The sequence below is a fragment of the Colletotrichum higginsianum genome, chromosome 8, assembly GCF_001672515.1.
Source record: "Colletotrichum higginsianum IMI 349063 chromosome 8, whole genome shotgun sequence".
Taxonomy (NCBI): Eukaryota; Fungi; Ascomycota; class Sordariomycetes; order Glomerellales; family Glomerellaceae; genus Colletotrichum; species Colletotrichum higginsianum.
In genome coordinates, this window is record NC_030960.1 from 4,395,738 (window position 1) to 4,412,152 (window position 16,415).

At 57.7% G+C, this 16,415-nt stretch overlaps 3 protein-coding genes across 3 annotated transcripts; 1 reads left to right on the top strand and 2 right to left on the bottom strand.

Moving 5' to 3' along the window:
* Nucleotides 1-530: 530 nt before the first annotated feature.
* CH63R_12279 (uncharacterized protein) lies at nt 531-3,245 on the bottom strand (the record flags this gene model as incomplete). The annotated part of the gene is made up of 3 exons (XM_018307253.1): nt 531-1,633; nt 1,761-3,112; nt 3,151-3,245. 3 exons carry the CDS (start codon nt 3,243-3,245, stop codon nt 531-533), a joined length of 2,550 nt encoding a protein of 849 aa, XP_018154094.1.
* Nucleotides 3,246-4,044: 799 nt separating this feature from the next.
* Nucleotides 4,045-7,955, bottom strand: CH63R_12280 (uncharacterized protein; the record flags this gene model as incomplete). Its single annotated transcript, XM_018307254.1, is given in 6 exon segments — nt 4,045-5,667; nt 5,774-6,586; nt 6,729-7,188; nt 7,356-7,708; nt 7,783-7,886; nt 7,901-7,955. 6 exon segments carry the CDS (start codon nt 7,953-7,955, stop codon nt 4,045-4,047), a joined length of 3,408 nt encoding a protein of 1,135 aa, XP_018154095.1.
* Nucleotides 7,956-13,072: 5,117 nt separating this feature from the next.
* On the top strand, nt 13,073-13,954 carry CH63R_12281 (uncharacterized protein; the record flags this gene model as incomplete). Its single annotated transcript, XM_018307255.1, has 3 exons — nt 13,073-13,172; nt 13,257-13,815; nt 13,897-13,954. 3 exons carry the CDS (start codon nt 13,073-13,075, stop codon nt 13,952-13,954), a joined length of 717 nt encoding a protein of 238 aa, XP_018154096.1.
* Nucleotides 13,955-16,415: the final 2,461 nt, after the last annotated feature.

Sequence of the window (16,415 nt, forward strand, 5' to 3'; positions counted from 1 at the left end):
GTAGGATATTAGCTTCCTACCCTTTTAAAAAGAAGGTTGCTTCTAACTCCTCCCTAAGTAGGTCTGTTTTTGCAACCCCCCCTTTCTTTCTTTGCGTTCCTCTATTAACCGCTCTAGCCGGCAGGTAGCATCGCCTATGCTCCCCTTTTGCGTCACCAATCAAAAGAGGTTCTATCTTCCTTAGGCCTATCTACAGGCGTTTATCTTAGTCTTACTCAACAGTTTAGTAGTAGACAGTTTGTTTACATTGCTGCTAGTACGGATTCTATCTTTTTACTTTAGTTGTTCTACAATAGGTTCTGCGTAGGAGACAAGCGTTATTACCACTCCAGCCGGCATTCAAGGTCCACCAGTTGCAACTACAAGAGCAAAATAGGCAAGGAGCCACAAGGACAAGAGCTGCCCTCTCCCTTCCCATTTAGTGCAGCTAGCAGCAAAATGCCTATACCTAAACTAATACAGAGCGTTAAGATAATCAGGCTGCAAGAAGGTCTACCCAAGCTTCCAATTCTGCCCTATTGCTACCTCTATCAAAAGGCCCAATCATGACCGGCGTCCTGCTGCTCGCGCTGGCGGACGACGGGTTGATGCATCTGGCTAGACAACGGAGGAGAGCTGTTTCTCGCTGCCACCACATCCTCCCACCGTCGCACCCTGTTCCCATCGCGCGCCCTCAAGCCGAGGCTGTGCGCAACAAAGAGGACAAATAGCGCGAGCTCGCAGTTGCGCCGCGTACATAGACCCTTGCGTTGAAGAAGCTCCTTCCACTCGTTGCCCTCCCCGCTCCTGACCCGAGCCCTGACGACGTCGCGCAGCCGAGACGGGTCCTGCCACCAGTCCAGAGACTGACCGGTCTGCCCTGCCGCAGCCGCCGCCGCCTCACTGCCCACGTCAAAGCAGGCGACAAAGGACGTCGGGGCGCCTAGCATACGCAGCACGCCAGCAGTCCGCTTCCGATCCTGCAGCAACAGCAACAGACAAAAAGCAACGCCTAGTGACGGGTACCTCCCCGCCCCGTCCGCCCCCCTGTAGTCTCGGCTCCGGTCGTGATACTCCGTACCGGGACTCCGACAGACAAAGGCGCCACGCACCATTCCCCTGCATATGTACCGAGGCAGAGGATCCTCAGCACCCGGCCCTGGTTGGGGCCTGCAGCACTTCCAACAGGTCGCATTCGGCATCTTGACCGACTTATCCTTCATCGCCTCAAGCACCTTCCGCAACGCCCCCTTCAGCTTGACGCCACTGCCGACATCCTGCTCAAGCAAGCTGCACTCATCAGACATGTGGCCGTCTGCAATGCATCCCTGGAGGACCCTGCATACAATGCAGAAGGCCTCCTCGCCATACAGCATCTCAATGTAGGGCAGGTCATTGTAGGCCTGGAGCTTGCTACCAGAGCGCTGTACAACCTCACTTGACGGCTGCATGCGTCGAAGATTGCTGCTGCCGGTTGCAGCCTGAGCTAGGGGCTGCATAGGGCCTGCGCAGCGTATCCTAGCATGTGTCCTTGCCCTACTGTACACTATGTTGTCGTCGTCGTCATTGTTGTTGTCATCGTCGTCGTCGTCATCGTTGTCGTCATTGCCGTCGCCATTATCAGGCTCTTCAGTAGCATCCCAAGGAGGATTGCCTATTCAACACGTCACCTTAGCAGACAGCAACAAAGATGCCCTTCAGCCCAGCGCCTGATACCATGCAGCCCACTTAAGACCGCAGCCTCAGGAGCCGGAAGAATGGATCGCCAGCCAACAACATACCTTGACTCCCAAGCCCCCCCTCTCTCATAATCTCATACACCTCCTCCTCTATAATCGATGCACCAATGGCGCGCCCAGTGCGTCCAGTTACCCCTAGGCCGTCTTCGTTAAAGGTCTCTCGTTGGTCAGCCTGACTTGCGAGCCCTGCATGCTCGTCGTCTGAACTATTGATGGGATCCATCGCGCGTTGCTGTTTTTCCCCCTTGTTATGCAGTAGCTGTCGCCTCCTAGCAGAGCCTAGCCGGAAGGCATCGTAGTCCTTAACTCCAGGCTTACCATAATCTACCTGTAGAGTAGCGCTCTCTGGTTTGCGAACCGCTCGAGACGACGCCGGTGCAAGGGTGTGGCTGCGAGGTCCTCTGGCTGAAGTCTCGTCTCCTGGTAGCCGATGATGGCGGTGTGCCTCCTGTGAGGGCGTCATGGTCTGCGGCGGCGCCTTCTTGGGCCGCGCTGCCGCGTCATCTCTGTCCAGCCGTCTCACGCGTTTTCGCCGGTCGGCCCCACCGCCCGTCTGCTGCCACCCGGCCGGCAGTTTCCGTCTTGGCCCGGCGGGGTCGGCAGGCGGAGTTGGCGGCGCCCGGTGGACAGTGGGCCGGGCAGGCGTTGCACGCCCTGCTCCTTCTGCGTCAGTGGTGTCTGCCGCGGCTCCGTCGTTTTTCCTGTCCTCGCAGAGATCGCACAGCAGGTCACCCGTCAGGCTGTCGCACCTCGTGCGACGGCTGGCCCAGTTGAAGTATGTCGCCAGCGGCACCCTTCGACACTGCGACGTCGACAGGAACTGGGCCACTACTGCCTTACTCTCCCGGGTCTCCGCCATGCCTACCTCGTCAGCTGTGACGTCCGCACCGGCGTGGCGCGCTGGGGCAATCAATGCGTCATCGGCATCGCCCTGCTTATAGAAGCATGTCGCCGTGCCGGGCCTCCCGTCCCTTGCGCCACGGCCAAAGCCCTGGTCAAGCGTCGTCGCGCCAATGGGGAAGCCCTGCACGCAGATGACGGCGTCGGCGCCGACGTCCTGCGACTCGCCAATCACACTCGTCCCAACAAGGCATGGCACGTCCTCAAGCCGCCACGCTGCCGCCATCTCCGGCGCCACCCTGCCTGCCGGCGCCGTCGCAGTCGCGGTCGCGTAGGCATCTGGCGCATCCTCGTACTCCTGCAGGGCCTGGCGGACCGCGTCTTGCCGACGCCGGTCGCCCTTGTAGTGATGGGCGGCGCACACCAGCACGCGGCCGAGGCCGTCAGCCACCACCGTCGCGCTGGCTACGTCCATAAACAGCAGCACAATCGTCTTAGGCGGCCGTGGCAGGTGGCCTGTCACTGTGTTTCGGGTAGTGATCTCGCATGCCAGGCTGTCAACCAGGTCATGCAGGGCGCGGTAGGTCCTCACCCGGTAGGACAGGTTGCTCCTCTCCACCGAGGCTCGGAAGACGGCGTCCACGTGCCGCTGCGGGCCCCGGCCATCGGGCGGGTCAAGGCCGGCATCGTGGGGGGCCGGCAGCAGGGTCGCTTCCTTGGCCGCCTCGATCGGCCGGTAGTAGCCGTCGCGCGCCAGCCTCAGGGTCTTCACAAGGAAAGTCTCGTGCGTCGGTGGCAGCGTCGCCGTGAGGACAATCCACCTCGGTACTGCGGCCAGGCGGTGGAGTATGTGAAGGAATGGCCGCCGGAAGTCTTGGAACATGCTAACGAGGAGGTTGTGGTACTCATCCAGCACGACCCTGTCCAGCAGGTGCTCATCCACCAGCCGCTGGACGATAGCCGCGAAGTCGGATGGCGACGACGAGGCGGTATGCAGCGCCTCGGGCGTGCAGATCAGCATCTTCGTGCCGTGGTGGAAGGCTGCCTCCCTCGCGGAGAGCTGCTCCGAGGTAAGCGCCAGGATGCCGGCCGCCGCCGCGCGACGCCGCATGGCCTCCAGCAGGTTTGCAAAGGGGACCACCAGCAGCGTCACCCCCCGGCCCGGGAGGCGCGCGCCGGCAAAGGCGACGATCGTCTTGCCGCCCCCAGTAGGCAGCACCACCACCGACAGCGGCCGGCCGTCGTAGGCGAACCGCAGAGCCCCCTCCTGCGCCGGTTTGAAGGACGCGCCGTGGCCACCGACACCGCAGCAGGCCTGGAGAAACGCCAGGGGCTGGTCATTGACAGCCCTGTCGCCGGCGCAGAGCCGGTTCATCTGCACAACCGCATCCCGGCTCGTCAACAGCGCCCTTAGCCGCCCAGCATCCGCCTCAGCCCCAAGGTCGTTAGGGGACTCCGAGAGCCTACGCACACTTCCATCAGTCTATCAAGGACCAAGAGGTAATAAGGGGGGTGGGGGGGCATATATATAGCAGCAGAGCAAACCACCGTACCTCGTCAGCAGGGTCGGCGTCATAGGCCGCCCGACCATGTCGTCGCTCAGCAGGAAGGCATGCATGACCATGGAAGCCCTGGCGTGCCTGCCAATCTTCTCCCGGCCGCGGCCCCAGTGTAGAAAAGGTTGGCTCAGGGCATACTTAATCGCCGCCGTCCGGTCGCTGTGGCCGGCCTGCTCGTGCATGGCTCCCAGCAGGCAGTCAGTCATGCCCTGCACCGTCGACAGGCTGGCCGCGTCCTCCCGTAGGCCCTCGGTCAGGTGGCGGGCCCATATCTCCATGATATGTCGCAGGCTCGCAATGCCAATCTTCGTCCCCAGCCGGCGCTCGAAGAAGCGGGCCAGCTCGATGTAGAACTTGCGGTTGTTCCAGAACCCGGGCGAAAAGTCGGAAGGCCCAGCCGACGCCCGGCGGGGCGGGACCTGCTGGGGCGCCGCCGTCTCCCACAGCGACGTCACCAGCCCGGTACCGGAACCGATCGTGATGCCGGCCAGAGACCCGCCATCGCCGGCGTCCACAGCGTCGGCCATCGCGCTGTCCCTAGCCAGCCCACGAAGCGTCCGGCACAGCGTCTCGAGCTGGCCAAGCATGTCGCCGTCGTCTTCCCCGCCTGGCCGTCGTGGCCAGCAATGCCCCAGCCGGGCGTTGGACGGATCGGCCTTGTCGTAGGCGTACTCCCCGTCCAGGCGGCTCTCGTCGCCGTCGTCGTCCGCGTAGTCGTCGCCCATCTCCTCTTGTGCCACCGCCGCCCTGGCCGCCCCGGAGCAGCCAGCCAGCGCCTGCATCAAGTCGGACGGCGGCACGCGGTCCATCATGCGCCGGATCTCTCCGGCCAACACTCTCGACCTCTGGGCGTCCGGCGCCGTGCCACACAGAAACGGGCTGTGGTCGACGGTTGCGCCGCCCGCCATCTCCTGGATGAGGACCTGCGTGAAGGGCTGCACATATAGAAGGTAGTATGATATAACGTAGGAGAGGTGAGGAGGGAAGAAATGCCACGCGGAGTCGCCGGCCTCCGTGTCGTTATCGCCCTTATGGTACCGGATCTCGGCACCCCACTGGCACATGTTGCCGAACCAGAAGAGGTTCCGCTGCCCGTGCTGCGGCGTGTTCGTGTGGCGCATGGTCAGAAACTCCGTCCCGCGGCTCTGGACGCCGGCCAGAAGGAACGCCGTGACGAGGAGGTCGCCGAGGAAGGCGTGCACCTGGCGGAAATAGGCCGCGGTAGCGTCCTGCCGGAAGCGCACGCCGCCCGAGACCCGGTCGGGCGTCGTCCACGCGCGCCTCCGGTCCCCGTCCCATACCCGGTCCAACAGCAGAGGCGGTCCGTCCTTGCCAAAGGTCTGGGTGTAGGCCGAGGTGCCGGACTCCCGGTCCGTCCAGTCGTCGGTAATGTCGGGGAACGGGACGTCGTTGTCGATAAAGGCCTGCATCGCAGGCACCGAGGCCTGCTCGGGGAGCCCGGCCGCGTCCAGCAGCAGCAGGTCGACGAGGCACCGGTGCAGGCGCGCGATCTGCTGCCCGTTGGCGGCCCGGAAGTCGTGGATGTTCAGCTGCGCCAAGGTGTCAGCCGCCTACGTCACAAGAGGGTGACCCGCCAAAGCCAACGAACGGGCCTTTCGACCCTCCCTCATCCCGCCCCGCCCCCCCGGAACGCACCTCGCTGTTGGCGCCGTGGATGGCCGTCTGGCCGCCGTCCCGCAACGCAGTCGTCGTCAGTCCGGCCGTGTTGAAGCTCTCCTCGATGCCGACGTTGCGGCACTCATACAGGCAAGCGAGCGCCGTGATCGGGACGTAGGAACCCGGCCGGCTCGTCAGCGCGCCCGGGCGGGTGCTGAAGTAGGCGAAGTAGGGCCGTGCAAACATGGTGTAGGCAAAGTCCCAGTCGGCCCCGGTGCTCCACAGCGCCGATTCCCTGTGGCTCCAGGCAACAAACGTCGCCTTGACGCAGGCAATGATGCCCGAGATGCCCTTACTAGCAACCGTTGGGTGTTTGACGCCGTCGGCCCGCGTGCACGACGCCGCGGTGGCACCCACTAGCGCGCAGGCGAACTTGTCGCCTGCAACAATGTCCTCGGAAAGGGCAAGACTGACAGTCAGCAGTTTGTCTAGCCAGCCTGCCGCGCCGGCGTCGGCAGCCGGCGTCTCCAGCCTCGCCTCCGCAAAACAGACCAGGTCAATGAAGGCGTCGAGCACCGATCGCCGCGGGAAGACGGTTGGCATAATCGTCGTCGATATCTCCAACGGCAGCTGCGTCTCCTGCGTCGACCAGTCGATTCGAGGCAGGTGGCCGGCGTCGTATGTCATCTTGCGGGTGTGGATGAGGAATCGCCGGAGGAGGTAGACAAGAACCTCGCGCCAGTTCTCGAGATACGACACGATGGTGCTGTCCTGCATGGGGAACGCCCCCTTGGCCTTCGCGGCGCCCCCGGAGCTGCGTCCGGCAATCTTGCCCATGTCGCGTTTGTGGTCCTACAGTCGCCGTGCCCACCCAGGTCCTGTCAGCCGCCGTTGTCGTCTCTCGCCGCACAACGCCCGCCTCCTCAGCAACCCGTCCCCCCCCCCAATACCTGCGACGCCAAGACAGGCAGGCGCGCATATCAAGCTTGCTTACCTGGTGGAGGAGGGCAATGCCCCTGAAGTAGGCAGCCCCAAGGATGTCGAAGTTCGCGAGGAACAGCGCGACCACCGCGTGGTCGCCAGGCATTTCCCTCCTTGCCTTGAGCTTCTGGAAAGCCGCCAGGTCGACTCCGTTCAAGAAGTGCGTGTCCATGCCAAGAAGTGTGGCGAATCGGTAGGGGACGTCAACTGCAGCCGCCGTGTCGCCGAAGACCACTGTCGGTTGCACGACGCGGCAACGGTCCCTCAGCGCCCTCCACGCAGCCTCTTCATCTGCTGCTGCCGCCGCCGCCCCTTGTTGGCCCGCCCCCTCTGTCGCCGGCTCGGCCGCCGGCGGATCCACCGTCTCCGGTGCGTTGACCCTGACGAACTTGCTCGGAAGGTTGGAACTGCCAACCCTTGTCGACTCGAGGACCTTTTGCAGGTGGATTGTTTGGTACTTGGCGCCCTCACACCTGCAGCCCCTGTCCGGGCAACCACAAGGGAATGTCTCCCTAGGGAAGCCGAAGCGTCAGCGTCTTCTTCCCCTTTTCGTACATCCGCCCTGCCTTGCCTCCTCCATTGTGCAAGGCCCCCTTAGGCGAAGGATCAGCCTGGCGCACTCTGTCCCCTCCGGACTTACTGAGGGTGGCTGGCCGCTAGGTGGGCCTGCATTTCTTCACCCGACATGCCGTCCTTCCACGCCCACAGGCTCTCGTCCGGGTAGCACAAGAGGCAGAAACACCGCTGCACAACAGCCGCCGTCAGCTGCCTCTTGCCTCTCGTGGACCGGAGATCCATCCGCAGCCGGCTAAGGGAGACGTTGAGGCCGGGAAGCCCCTCAAGCGCGCGACCATCCAAGTCCTCTACTGGGACCTGTGCCACCTCCGCGGCCAGGTAGGCCGCTAAGGGGCCAACCTCGTCCGGCTGGACGTGCACATCGTGCTGGTGTCGGAGATGGTCCGTCACCTGCCAGTGCGCCTTGACGTCAGCCCCCTGCCTACCTCGTTGAGGTCGGACGGCATACCGCAGCCGCCTTTGTCGCGTGTCCGGAAACAGCTGTCACGTACCTCTTGGATGTTCTGCCCCCCCTTGGCCGCCCCGAGGCCACCTTTGTGCGTGGCGCGGAGGACCTTGGAGTGATCCTCGTCGCAGCAGTAGAACTGGCCCTTTCCTAGGGCGCCCCACCAGCGGACATATCAGTCAACAGCCGCTTTCGTGTCGGCCCGTAGGCCGCTGCCATCGCTGCCGCAGGCAGTTTGCATACTCCCTTGCGCTCCTAATATCATTAGCCAGGAACGCAGGCGCCGTCTTGTTGTCCAGCCAGGCAACATCAGCATCTGCAGAGATTGGCGTAGCTAGCACCCAGCTGGATAGATGAAGATGTGAACTGTCCTGGCGCGGGATCTGGGTACCTACAGATAAGGAGCGTCAGCAAGCCCTGGTGAGAAAGCTGTTCCTGACGAGAGGCCCCAGAGGTTGAGACACCAGTGTCTGAGGCAGTTTAACAATGCCTGTCCTGCGTAGGTAAGGAAGGAGAGGCAAGCGGATGCTTAGACAACGTGCTAGGATAGGGGAGGCCTGGCTTTCTGTAGAGGCCTTAATGTGGTGCTTGCGTCTTGCTACAAGGGCAGGAGGGAAGGAAGAAGGGAAGGAGGTAGGGAAGGAAGTAGGGAAGGAAGGAGGGAAGGAAGGAAGGAAGGAAGGAGGTAGGGAAGGAAGTAGTAAAGGAAGGCTACTAAATGCTGGCGTGTACAATACCAGGCACATACGTCCGCCGGAATAGTTAGCTAGTGTCTTCTACACTGCCTACTTCCTGTCTTTGGAGAAATGTATAGTGCAAGGGTAGATAAAGGCTGCTGCTCTTACCTTAGTATATTGCACTTAGTACATACATGTAAGGGCTTGGCTTGTACTTACGTAGTTGCGTTTCTCTACGCAAAGCTGTTTACCTATATACTATGTCCCTTTTGCTGCAGGACCAGCCTGTTACAAACACTAATGTATTGGTGTCTTTTTAACAAGGGTCCCCTAGCAGATAGGTAACAGTAGGTGTACACCTAGGTAGGCAGTAGTGCGTCTGGGGATAGTTAGGAGCCAAATCTTGCTGCGTATTCACAATAGGAAAGATGTCCTTCCTCCTTGCAGAGCCAGCTATAGGCCGTTGTATTAGCTAAAGGAGCACTCCAACACCTACTCTGCAGGCTGGATAAGGTAGAAATGTGTAGCGCTGTTGTCGTCGGCTTGCAATAAGCAAGCAACTCTATGCCTCGTTGTTCTAGCGGGTCTATTCATACTTACCCTGTAGGCCTGCTGTGAGTGGAGCTGCACGACGACTGTAAAAGGCTGCTATAGGCCCTAAGGATGTTGGTGGTGAAGACGTTGCTAGTAGGGCAGCATGCTATAGCATATCTGTATGCTTGGGTAGGAGCAGCAGAGGGCGTATAGCTACTAGGAAAAGCGTCTTAAACTATTGCAACTAGGGTGAAGATAGGAAGGATACTAGGTAGGTGTAAAGGCATAAAGGCGTAGAGTAAAGTCTGTTAACAGTACAAGGTACTATTCAAATAGAAATATGTTGTAAGTGTAGGCTGTAGTGCAAAGAAATGGGCGGCCCTGTCTCCTAGGGACCTCCCCTCAGCTCGAACACTGCTCCCTTATATACTGCCCTTGTCTAAAGGAAGCACTAGATAGGGAACTTCTGTCCTACTGGTGTACTGACTGGAGGTTTCTTACTAGGTAGGTAGTTAAGGAAGGTACTTCTCCTACTTGGGCTTAGGCCCCCGCCCAGCAGACGCCTTGCGATGCAACAGAGACGACGTTGTCACCCCCCCCCGGTCCCTTCTTACCTGTGCACAAAGCCGACTCCATGCCAGGTCTCGTATGATTCACGCCATTCTCAAACAGCCTAGGCGCAGGTTGGCAGCATAGGCTTCCTTCGTCCACTTCATACACCTACCTCCATCCCGACGCGCAAGTCCCGGCCGGGCCCGAAGTCCCCCTCGGGCCAGCGTGTGCAGACGCAAAACAACTTGCAGCCTGCAGTACATACTTTTGTACCTTAGCAGATATCTGCTGCGCAACATACTACACCCCAGCAGCAAACCTACTTAGGTACCTAAGGGTAGACTGCGTCCTTGTAAGGAAAACAAGGTGAGGGTGCGCGCCTACTAGGCTAGAAATACTAGGCAGGAATTGCTTACTAGCCTGTGCCTAGGTAGGCGGTTTTGCCTAGCCATATAGAGGTATAAGCCCCCCCTCTCCCCCCCTCTGTGCTGCCGCAGCAGCATTGTTCCAACTTCACCTTCGCAGGGCGACTTAACAGCCACATTAAGTTGCCTACATTCGGATGCAAGAACATAAACCTTATCATATCAAGTCAGTTAGGAGATAGACGTAGAATGGCCAGGCAGGACCAAGTATGAAAGAAGCACGCAGAGACCCCATCCTGTAACGCATAGGTTGGCGCCAGGTGCTGCACGTCGCTTCGCACTGCTGTCCCATTCTATTCCATCCGCACTACCGACCTAGGCCTACCCACCTTACGCCGCAGCCGATAATCACAATCAGCCCTCCCCGTACATTTCGGGTCCTCAACCTCCCCAGTCCAAGCCCTGCCCCTCTTCCGCCGCAACATGCCCGCCGCCACGTTTCAGCGGACCGTCTCCCTTACAGCAGTGGAAGACGCGCATACAGGTATTGCCCTCTAGAAGGTTGCTTACTGTTTGTACACTCAAGCTAAACTCACAAGCACCATTATACCTAGTACATTCCTTACATTATTAGAAGCTTATGCAAATACACAGTTCCCCTTACTAGAACCAAGTAGTATCCTGTTTCCCTACCTAGCGCCAGGCGTCTGCTCCCTGCAGCAAGCAGCAGCTCATCTAAGACTGTATGTATCACAGGTCTTCCTTGCGCCTCGAAAGTCAGACACTACTGCTGTTGCGTAGGTGTAGCCAGCACACCAGGCCCTCTAGGAAGCAGCTCGTCTACCATTTGCAGGGTTGTCATCTATTTACTCGCCTAGCATCATCGGCCCTTAGCCTAGCGAGAGGGCCTCTGGCTGCCCTAGAAAGACTCGTTTGCCTCTAGGTAAGCGGTTGCCGGGATTGCTAGGCTGGCTATTACAGCCCCTCTTGTTCTTGCTGTGATTTGTTGTCTGTCGTCTTCGTGCCCCCCCCCCCCCCCCCCCCCCCCCCCCCCTTTCGTCCGCCTCCTGTTAAGTCGGTCCTAGCGTTACTTTAAGCACAGGGACACTGACCTTGTGCTGCATCGTCTCCTGATTGGCGAGGCAGGGAATGCAGCAGCCCCACAACAGAGCACCCTCCGGGCCACGTCCTGTCGCGACTGCACGGGCCTTCTCCGGACGATCAAGACAGCCGTGCCTTCCCTCCCCTGCACTGTCCGACCGCATCTTTCGGCAGCCGGTCGTCTGTATCTTCATCGCACCTATCCCCTCCCTCGTCCTCGCGTCTCTTCTCTCTTTCCTGTTTCCTATGTCTTCTTTCCTCTTGTCTCCAGTTCCTCTTATTTGCTTCCTGCCATTCTACATTCGTCTGCGCTTGACTCTGTGTAGAAACTGCGGCTTGTGAATTGGCCCTGCTATTTTACGTGGCCTGTCGCCATCCTCCTCCCACTCCCTTACTCCACCCTACTACATTATACCTACTTGCCACAAGTTCCCTCTACTATATAATGCCTGAGGAGCTAGCAGCCACATGATTAAGCTTTCCTCTACAGGTAAGGTCGGTGGAAAGGCAGCCTGTTGTAGTATAGCAATGCAGACTTGCCGCCTTCCCCGTCAGTCCAACGTCTAGGCCAAAGGCGATAAAAGATGTTAGTGTATTGGAAATCGAAGTCCGCAGAAAGCACGTGTGGGGTTACAGGGGACAACAGTGTCGACCTCTATGTAAGGATACTGGAATAGGGTAGTATAGCCTACAAGGAGGAAAGGATCATAGGATCCACTTGGCTCTCAGTTGTTCAGATCTGATCATGTATAATAGATAGGTTCAGCCTAGCCAGACGGCAGGACTCAGCATTATCATCGCAGACTCCAGTCTTAATTTCACACTTTTGCCTGCATCTTCAAGAGGACTCTTACCAATCAATTGTGCTCCGTTTTGCTTGCTCTAAGTGAATTCGATCTGAGAATCGAAGCTTCTATCTATTGACATACGAACTACGACGATCTGAAAGCGTGGGAGTAGGGCTCGCTTTTGCTCCTGGCCCTCCTGACGGCCTGGCAGTGTGCAGCGCTGCTAGACTGTTTCAGTAGGGTAGGTTGTTTTAGTGGGTGCTGCTTTCGCGCACGTAGCCCAATCTAATACACACTATGCTGCAATACGGATCTCTACTTAGATGGCCCGGCTTCCTCTTACGCACTCTATAAGCCCTAGCATCACCTCCTTTCCTAGCAGTAGCATTTTTGTATTCCAGCCTACTACTACGCTGCTTCAGCACAGCATCCCTCTCTAGCAATAGTCTAGGTGCAGAAGTTATCCCCCACCCCCAGGAGTCAAGCGCGTCTCTACAACAAGCCGCTAGGAAGGTAGTTGCAATAGGCTGATATCAGAACTATTGCTTAACTTGCCGGGATACAACCTACCCAAAGAGTCTCTTGCTCCTTCCTCTCAGTATCCTACTAGAGATAATCCCATCCTCCTATTATCCATCTCCAGCCTGCCGACGTTGCGCAACCCGTCGGTAGCCTAGCCCGGTTGCAGTCCTCATTCCAGTTTTCTGGCTTCATTTTCCCCCCTAGCAACCTTGACTAGCCTCGAAGGACGGTTCGGCTTCAATAGTCCGCTCTGGTCATTGCGCCTCCTGCAGGAAGCAACAGTGCCTCCATGATGCAAGACTTTACTAGAATCAAAGAAAAAGACAGGTTCAATTGCGCCAGTATTCACCTATAAACCACTATCTAGCTAGATCGTCCCCAGGCCCTTGTCGACTGCAGGCGTTGCGTTCCTTCCAACAAATAGGTAGTCAAGCTGTTTCACCCCCGGTTGCTCCTTCCTGCCCGTTCTATCGTCCACCTAGGTAGGCCCTTTCCTTCCCTTCTAGATCAGCAAACCGCTAGACCCTCGTACTTTCTTTCTCCTCTTCCTTCTGTTCGTTTTCTCCCTCACCTTCGACTTTGCCTTAGCTTCTTCCCCTCTCCAGGCGTATCAACCTAATCTATTCAACCACCACACAAACGCCTACACTTGAAAAGCGCCCTTTGACGTCTGCTGCATAGCTTCTCTTCCCGTACGCGTACAACCCAATCGATTATACACGCATTACCGCATTGCCGCTGTGCCTACCACCGAGACACCGCCAGGCCCGCCGCCGTCCACGGTCCCCAGTCGCATAATGACGACCCAGCTCGTCGCCCAGGCCGAGGCCTGCAGCGCGGAGGAAGTCCTTGCCTTCCTCAACGGGCAGAACAACTTACCTGCCGTCAAGGGAGCCAGTATGCTTCCTTACTCCTCCTCCCCCAACCCGCCCTGCGTGTTTCCCACCATCCACAGAGCAGGCTGACCAATGTCTTATATAGTTCTTGTCAAGCTTTCTACCAAAGACCACAACGACCAGTTGGTCGTGCTAGACCCTACCCAGCCTGGCAGTCCGTCTACTGTCATCATCAACGTCACGCGGATCGCCCCGGATGCCGGCGCCAACTCCACCACGGCCAACCCTGACGCCGACGCCGTCCCCGTCCCGGCCGGCCCTCACGCCGGTGCCGACCCTATCCCGGCCAGTCGCCCCAAGGTCACCTTCAAGCTTCTAGACGTCGAGAGCCGCACAATCGCAGAGATCCAGGCAACCAAGCCTACCAGTAACAACAGCCTCAGCCTGCGCGGTTGGCGCCTCAGCGTCTCTCTCAGCAGTAGCAGCTACAGCCAGCTCGCCATTAGTACCACTGCACCAAGCGGCAGCAACTCCAGCGGCCGCACTGGATATTCAAACACCCCGCACAACATTGCCGACTGCACGCTTAGAATCGAACGCCTGATCGAGATTAAGCCCAAGAAGGAGGGGGATCCCTCAACTTGGGAGTGGGAATTCTTCCTTGCCGTCGACGTCCGCGTGCTTGTCAATCAAGGCACCCTGGCGTATGTTTCCCCCCCCCCCCTCTCAGCCTCCTGTGAAGTCCGACGATCGTAAGCTAACATGAAGAATGCCAACTGCACTAGGTCACCCAAGTGGCATCAGGTCGTTGAGGATCTCAGTCCCTCACACAACAAGACATAGTTCGCTAGGATGTCCGTCCTGCTAGCCATTAGACAATGGAAGGGGTAGGGTAAGGGGGGGGGGGGGGGGGGGGGAGACAGCAGGGACAAGCACGGAGCAAGAACAGGCCAGCTCGGGACGCCATACTCCCACCCACATCCCTTATACTAGGGCCAGTCTGCATATTGCGCTTTAGCTAAGGGACACAGTCCTTTGCCTCCTCCCAGCATCTAGAGTAGGGCCTGCTGCAGAAGTAGAGTAATACAGGCAGCAGAGAGACTAATGCAATGCTTTCCTTTCCCCTAACAGTCTGCACGGCACTTGCGTCGGCCTACTGCAGAAGTGTTTGTCCCTGTGAGAAGAGCAAAAACCTGTCGTCAGCTGGTACGGCGGCCTGTAGCATGCCTGTCTGTCTCGTCGCGCGCAGCGTCTCAGACACAAAGGCCCCAACGACGCACTCCAGACCCGCACCCAGCCCGGCCCTACCTGCAGGCCGCCCGTGCTAGATAACCCTGCATTCAAAGTAGGCAACATACGCACAAGCAAGCACTGCCCCTACTGCCTCGTCCTTTTGCCGCAGTCGTCAGGCCCAAGAGGTTCCCAGGCAACAGTCAGTCGTTGCACTACTGGGGCCTCCAGCTGCAGTTGGCAGCCGGCTGTCGCCGTCCAGACCGCATTCTTGGCTGCCAATACCTAGCGAGGGCCTCCCCCTTCCTCCCTTCCTGTCTTCCTCTAGTTGAAGATAAGCCCTTTGCTACAGAGGCAGACGGGAGAGGCGCGTGGCCGACCTTGCGCCTACGCGCTACCGAGTCTTATGCGCCCTCCAAACGACAGTCCCTATGCGAGGAGCACAGTCCGCCGCGTCGGCATCGTTTGCAATTAAACAACCTGTCTGTGCGTGAGGATAAAACGCGTGCAAGCGCAAGATGACCAATTTTTTGCTAGCAGAACCACACATTACAGAACTGTCGACATCCAACTACTGCAACGTTGCTGTTGCTGTTACCAGCCTGCTGCCTAAAGTAAAGCTATTTTAACCCTATTGAAAGTGGCCTTCTGCGCCAACTACCAATTCGATCATCAGCAGATGCATTGTCTTAGGTAACTTATGTAAGACTAGAGTGTTCTTCCTTGTGATGAGCACTATACGTGTAGGAATGTAGGAGAGTGAACAGTGGTTGATCTTCCTCCGAGATTTGTCCTGCACGAGGGTTTGATTTGAAATACCTGGGAGATTAGTCACGTGACACCTTTGTGTGACTTGTGTCACACAACGTGACGTACTGAGGATGTACTCATCATCATCGTCCTCAGCCATTGAGAATCGTGTTGCCAGTCGAGGTCGACTATCCCCATCGGACTTGGTGTACTACTTGAACGAAGCTGGAGATGCATCTCGCCCTGTTGACACTAGCCTCGGTTGTTGCAGTCAGTCAGTTCAAAGTTGGGTCCTTAAGCATCTCCTCTATGTGCTTGGCATGGTCGACGGCTTCCTGTCGGTAGTCCCGGACTTAGGTCATGGTGTCTCAGCGACCAGCCTGTGACTGCAGCGCCTTTGCAAAGACACCATTAGTCCCTGTAGTGTCGCCTAAGAAGTCGTCATCCTGGACGGCGACCTTGAACTTTAAGGCGTCTTGTGCAGCCTGTGAAGTATTAGCCGTCATTGCGGGCGGCGTTCTGGCAGAATACCAGGGTTAGGGTCGAGGGTTGCGGGCAAAAACGGGAGGGCATGGTCCGTGCATTGTCGCAGGCTGATTCTCGCAGATTACGGCGTGAAAAAACAAAGGATAAATAAAGATAACGCGCCCCACATGCACGGCAACCCTGGGGTTGGCGCATTTACCCCACGCCAAAACTGCCAAAATAGTAACCCTATGCCAATTGGAGGATGGAGCGTAAGCCAGGAGCGAGCGCTGCCAACCGCACCCAGCAGGGCGGTAAGGTGCACCGCATACTGCAGCAAAACAGAGGTTCTTGCCTGGAGATAGAGAGAGAGATGCACACCTCCACGTATGCAGCCTGTCTAGAGAAGGCGCAGCGTAAGCAAGCCAGTAGGGAAGGGAATTCGCAACATAGGGAGGTAGGTTAGGGGGCTGGAGGTAAGTAGATGTGTACCAGTTAGGGTTACAGCAGGTGTAGTAAGCAGATGCGCAGATAAGTATACTAAAGAAGAAGATAGAGAGGCAAGAGGAGGAGGAGGAAAAGGAGAAGGAGGAGGATAGGGTTAGGGTTACTAGCAAAAGGGCTAGGGTTCAGCCTAATCTATTCCTAGTAGTCGTAGTAGTAGCTAAAGAAGTAGTAGTCTCTATTATACTCTACAACTAGATAATTTATAGTACTATAGAAGGAAGTAATCATAGAGAAATAGTAGTACAATATTTTATTTTAATAATTTACGTTTTACTATAGAGTCCTCTTTAGTCTTTAATTATTCTAAAAGGTTAGACTAATAGGAGCCTCATATGGACCTGTCTAATAAAAG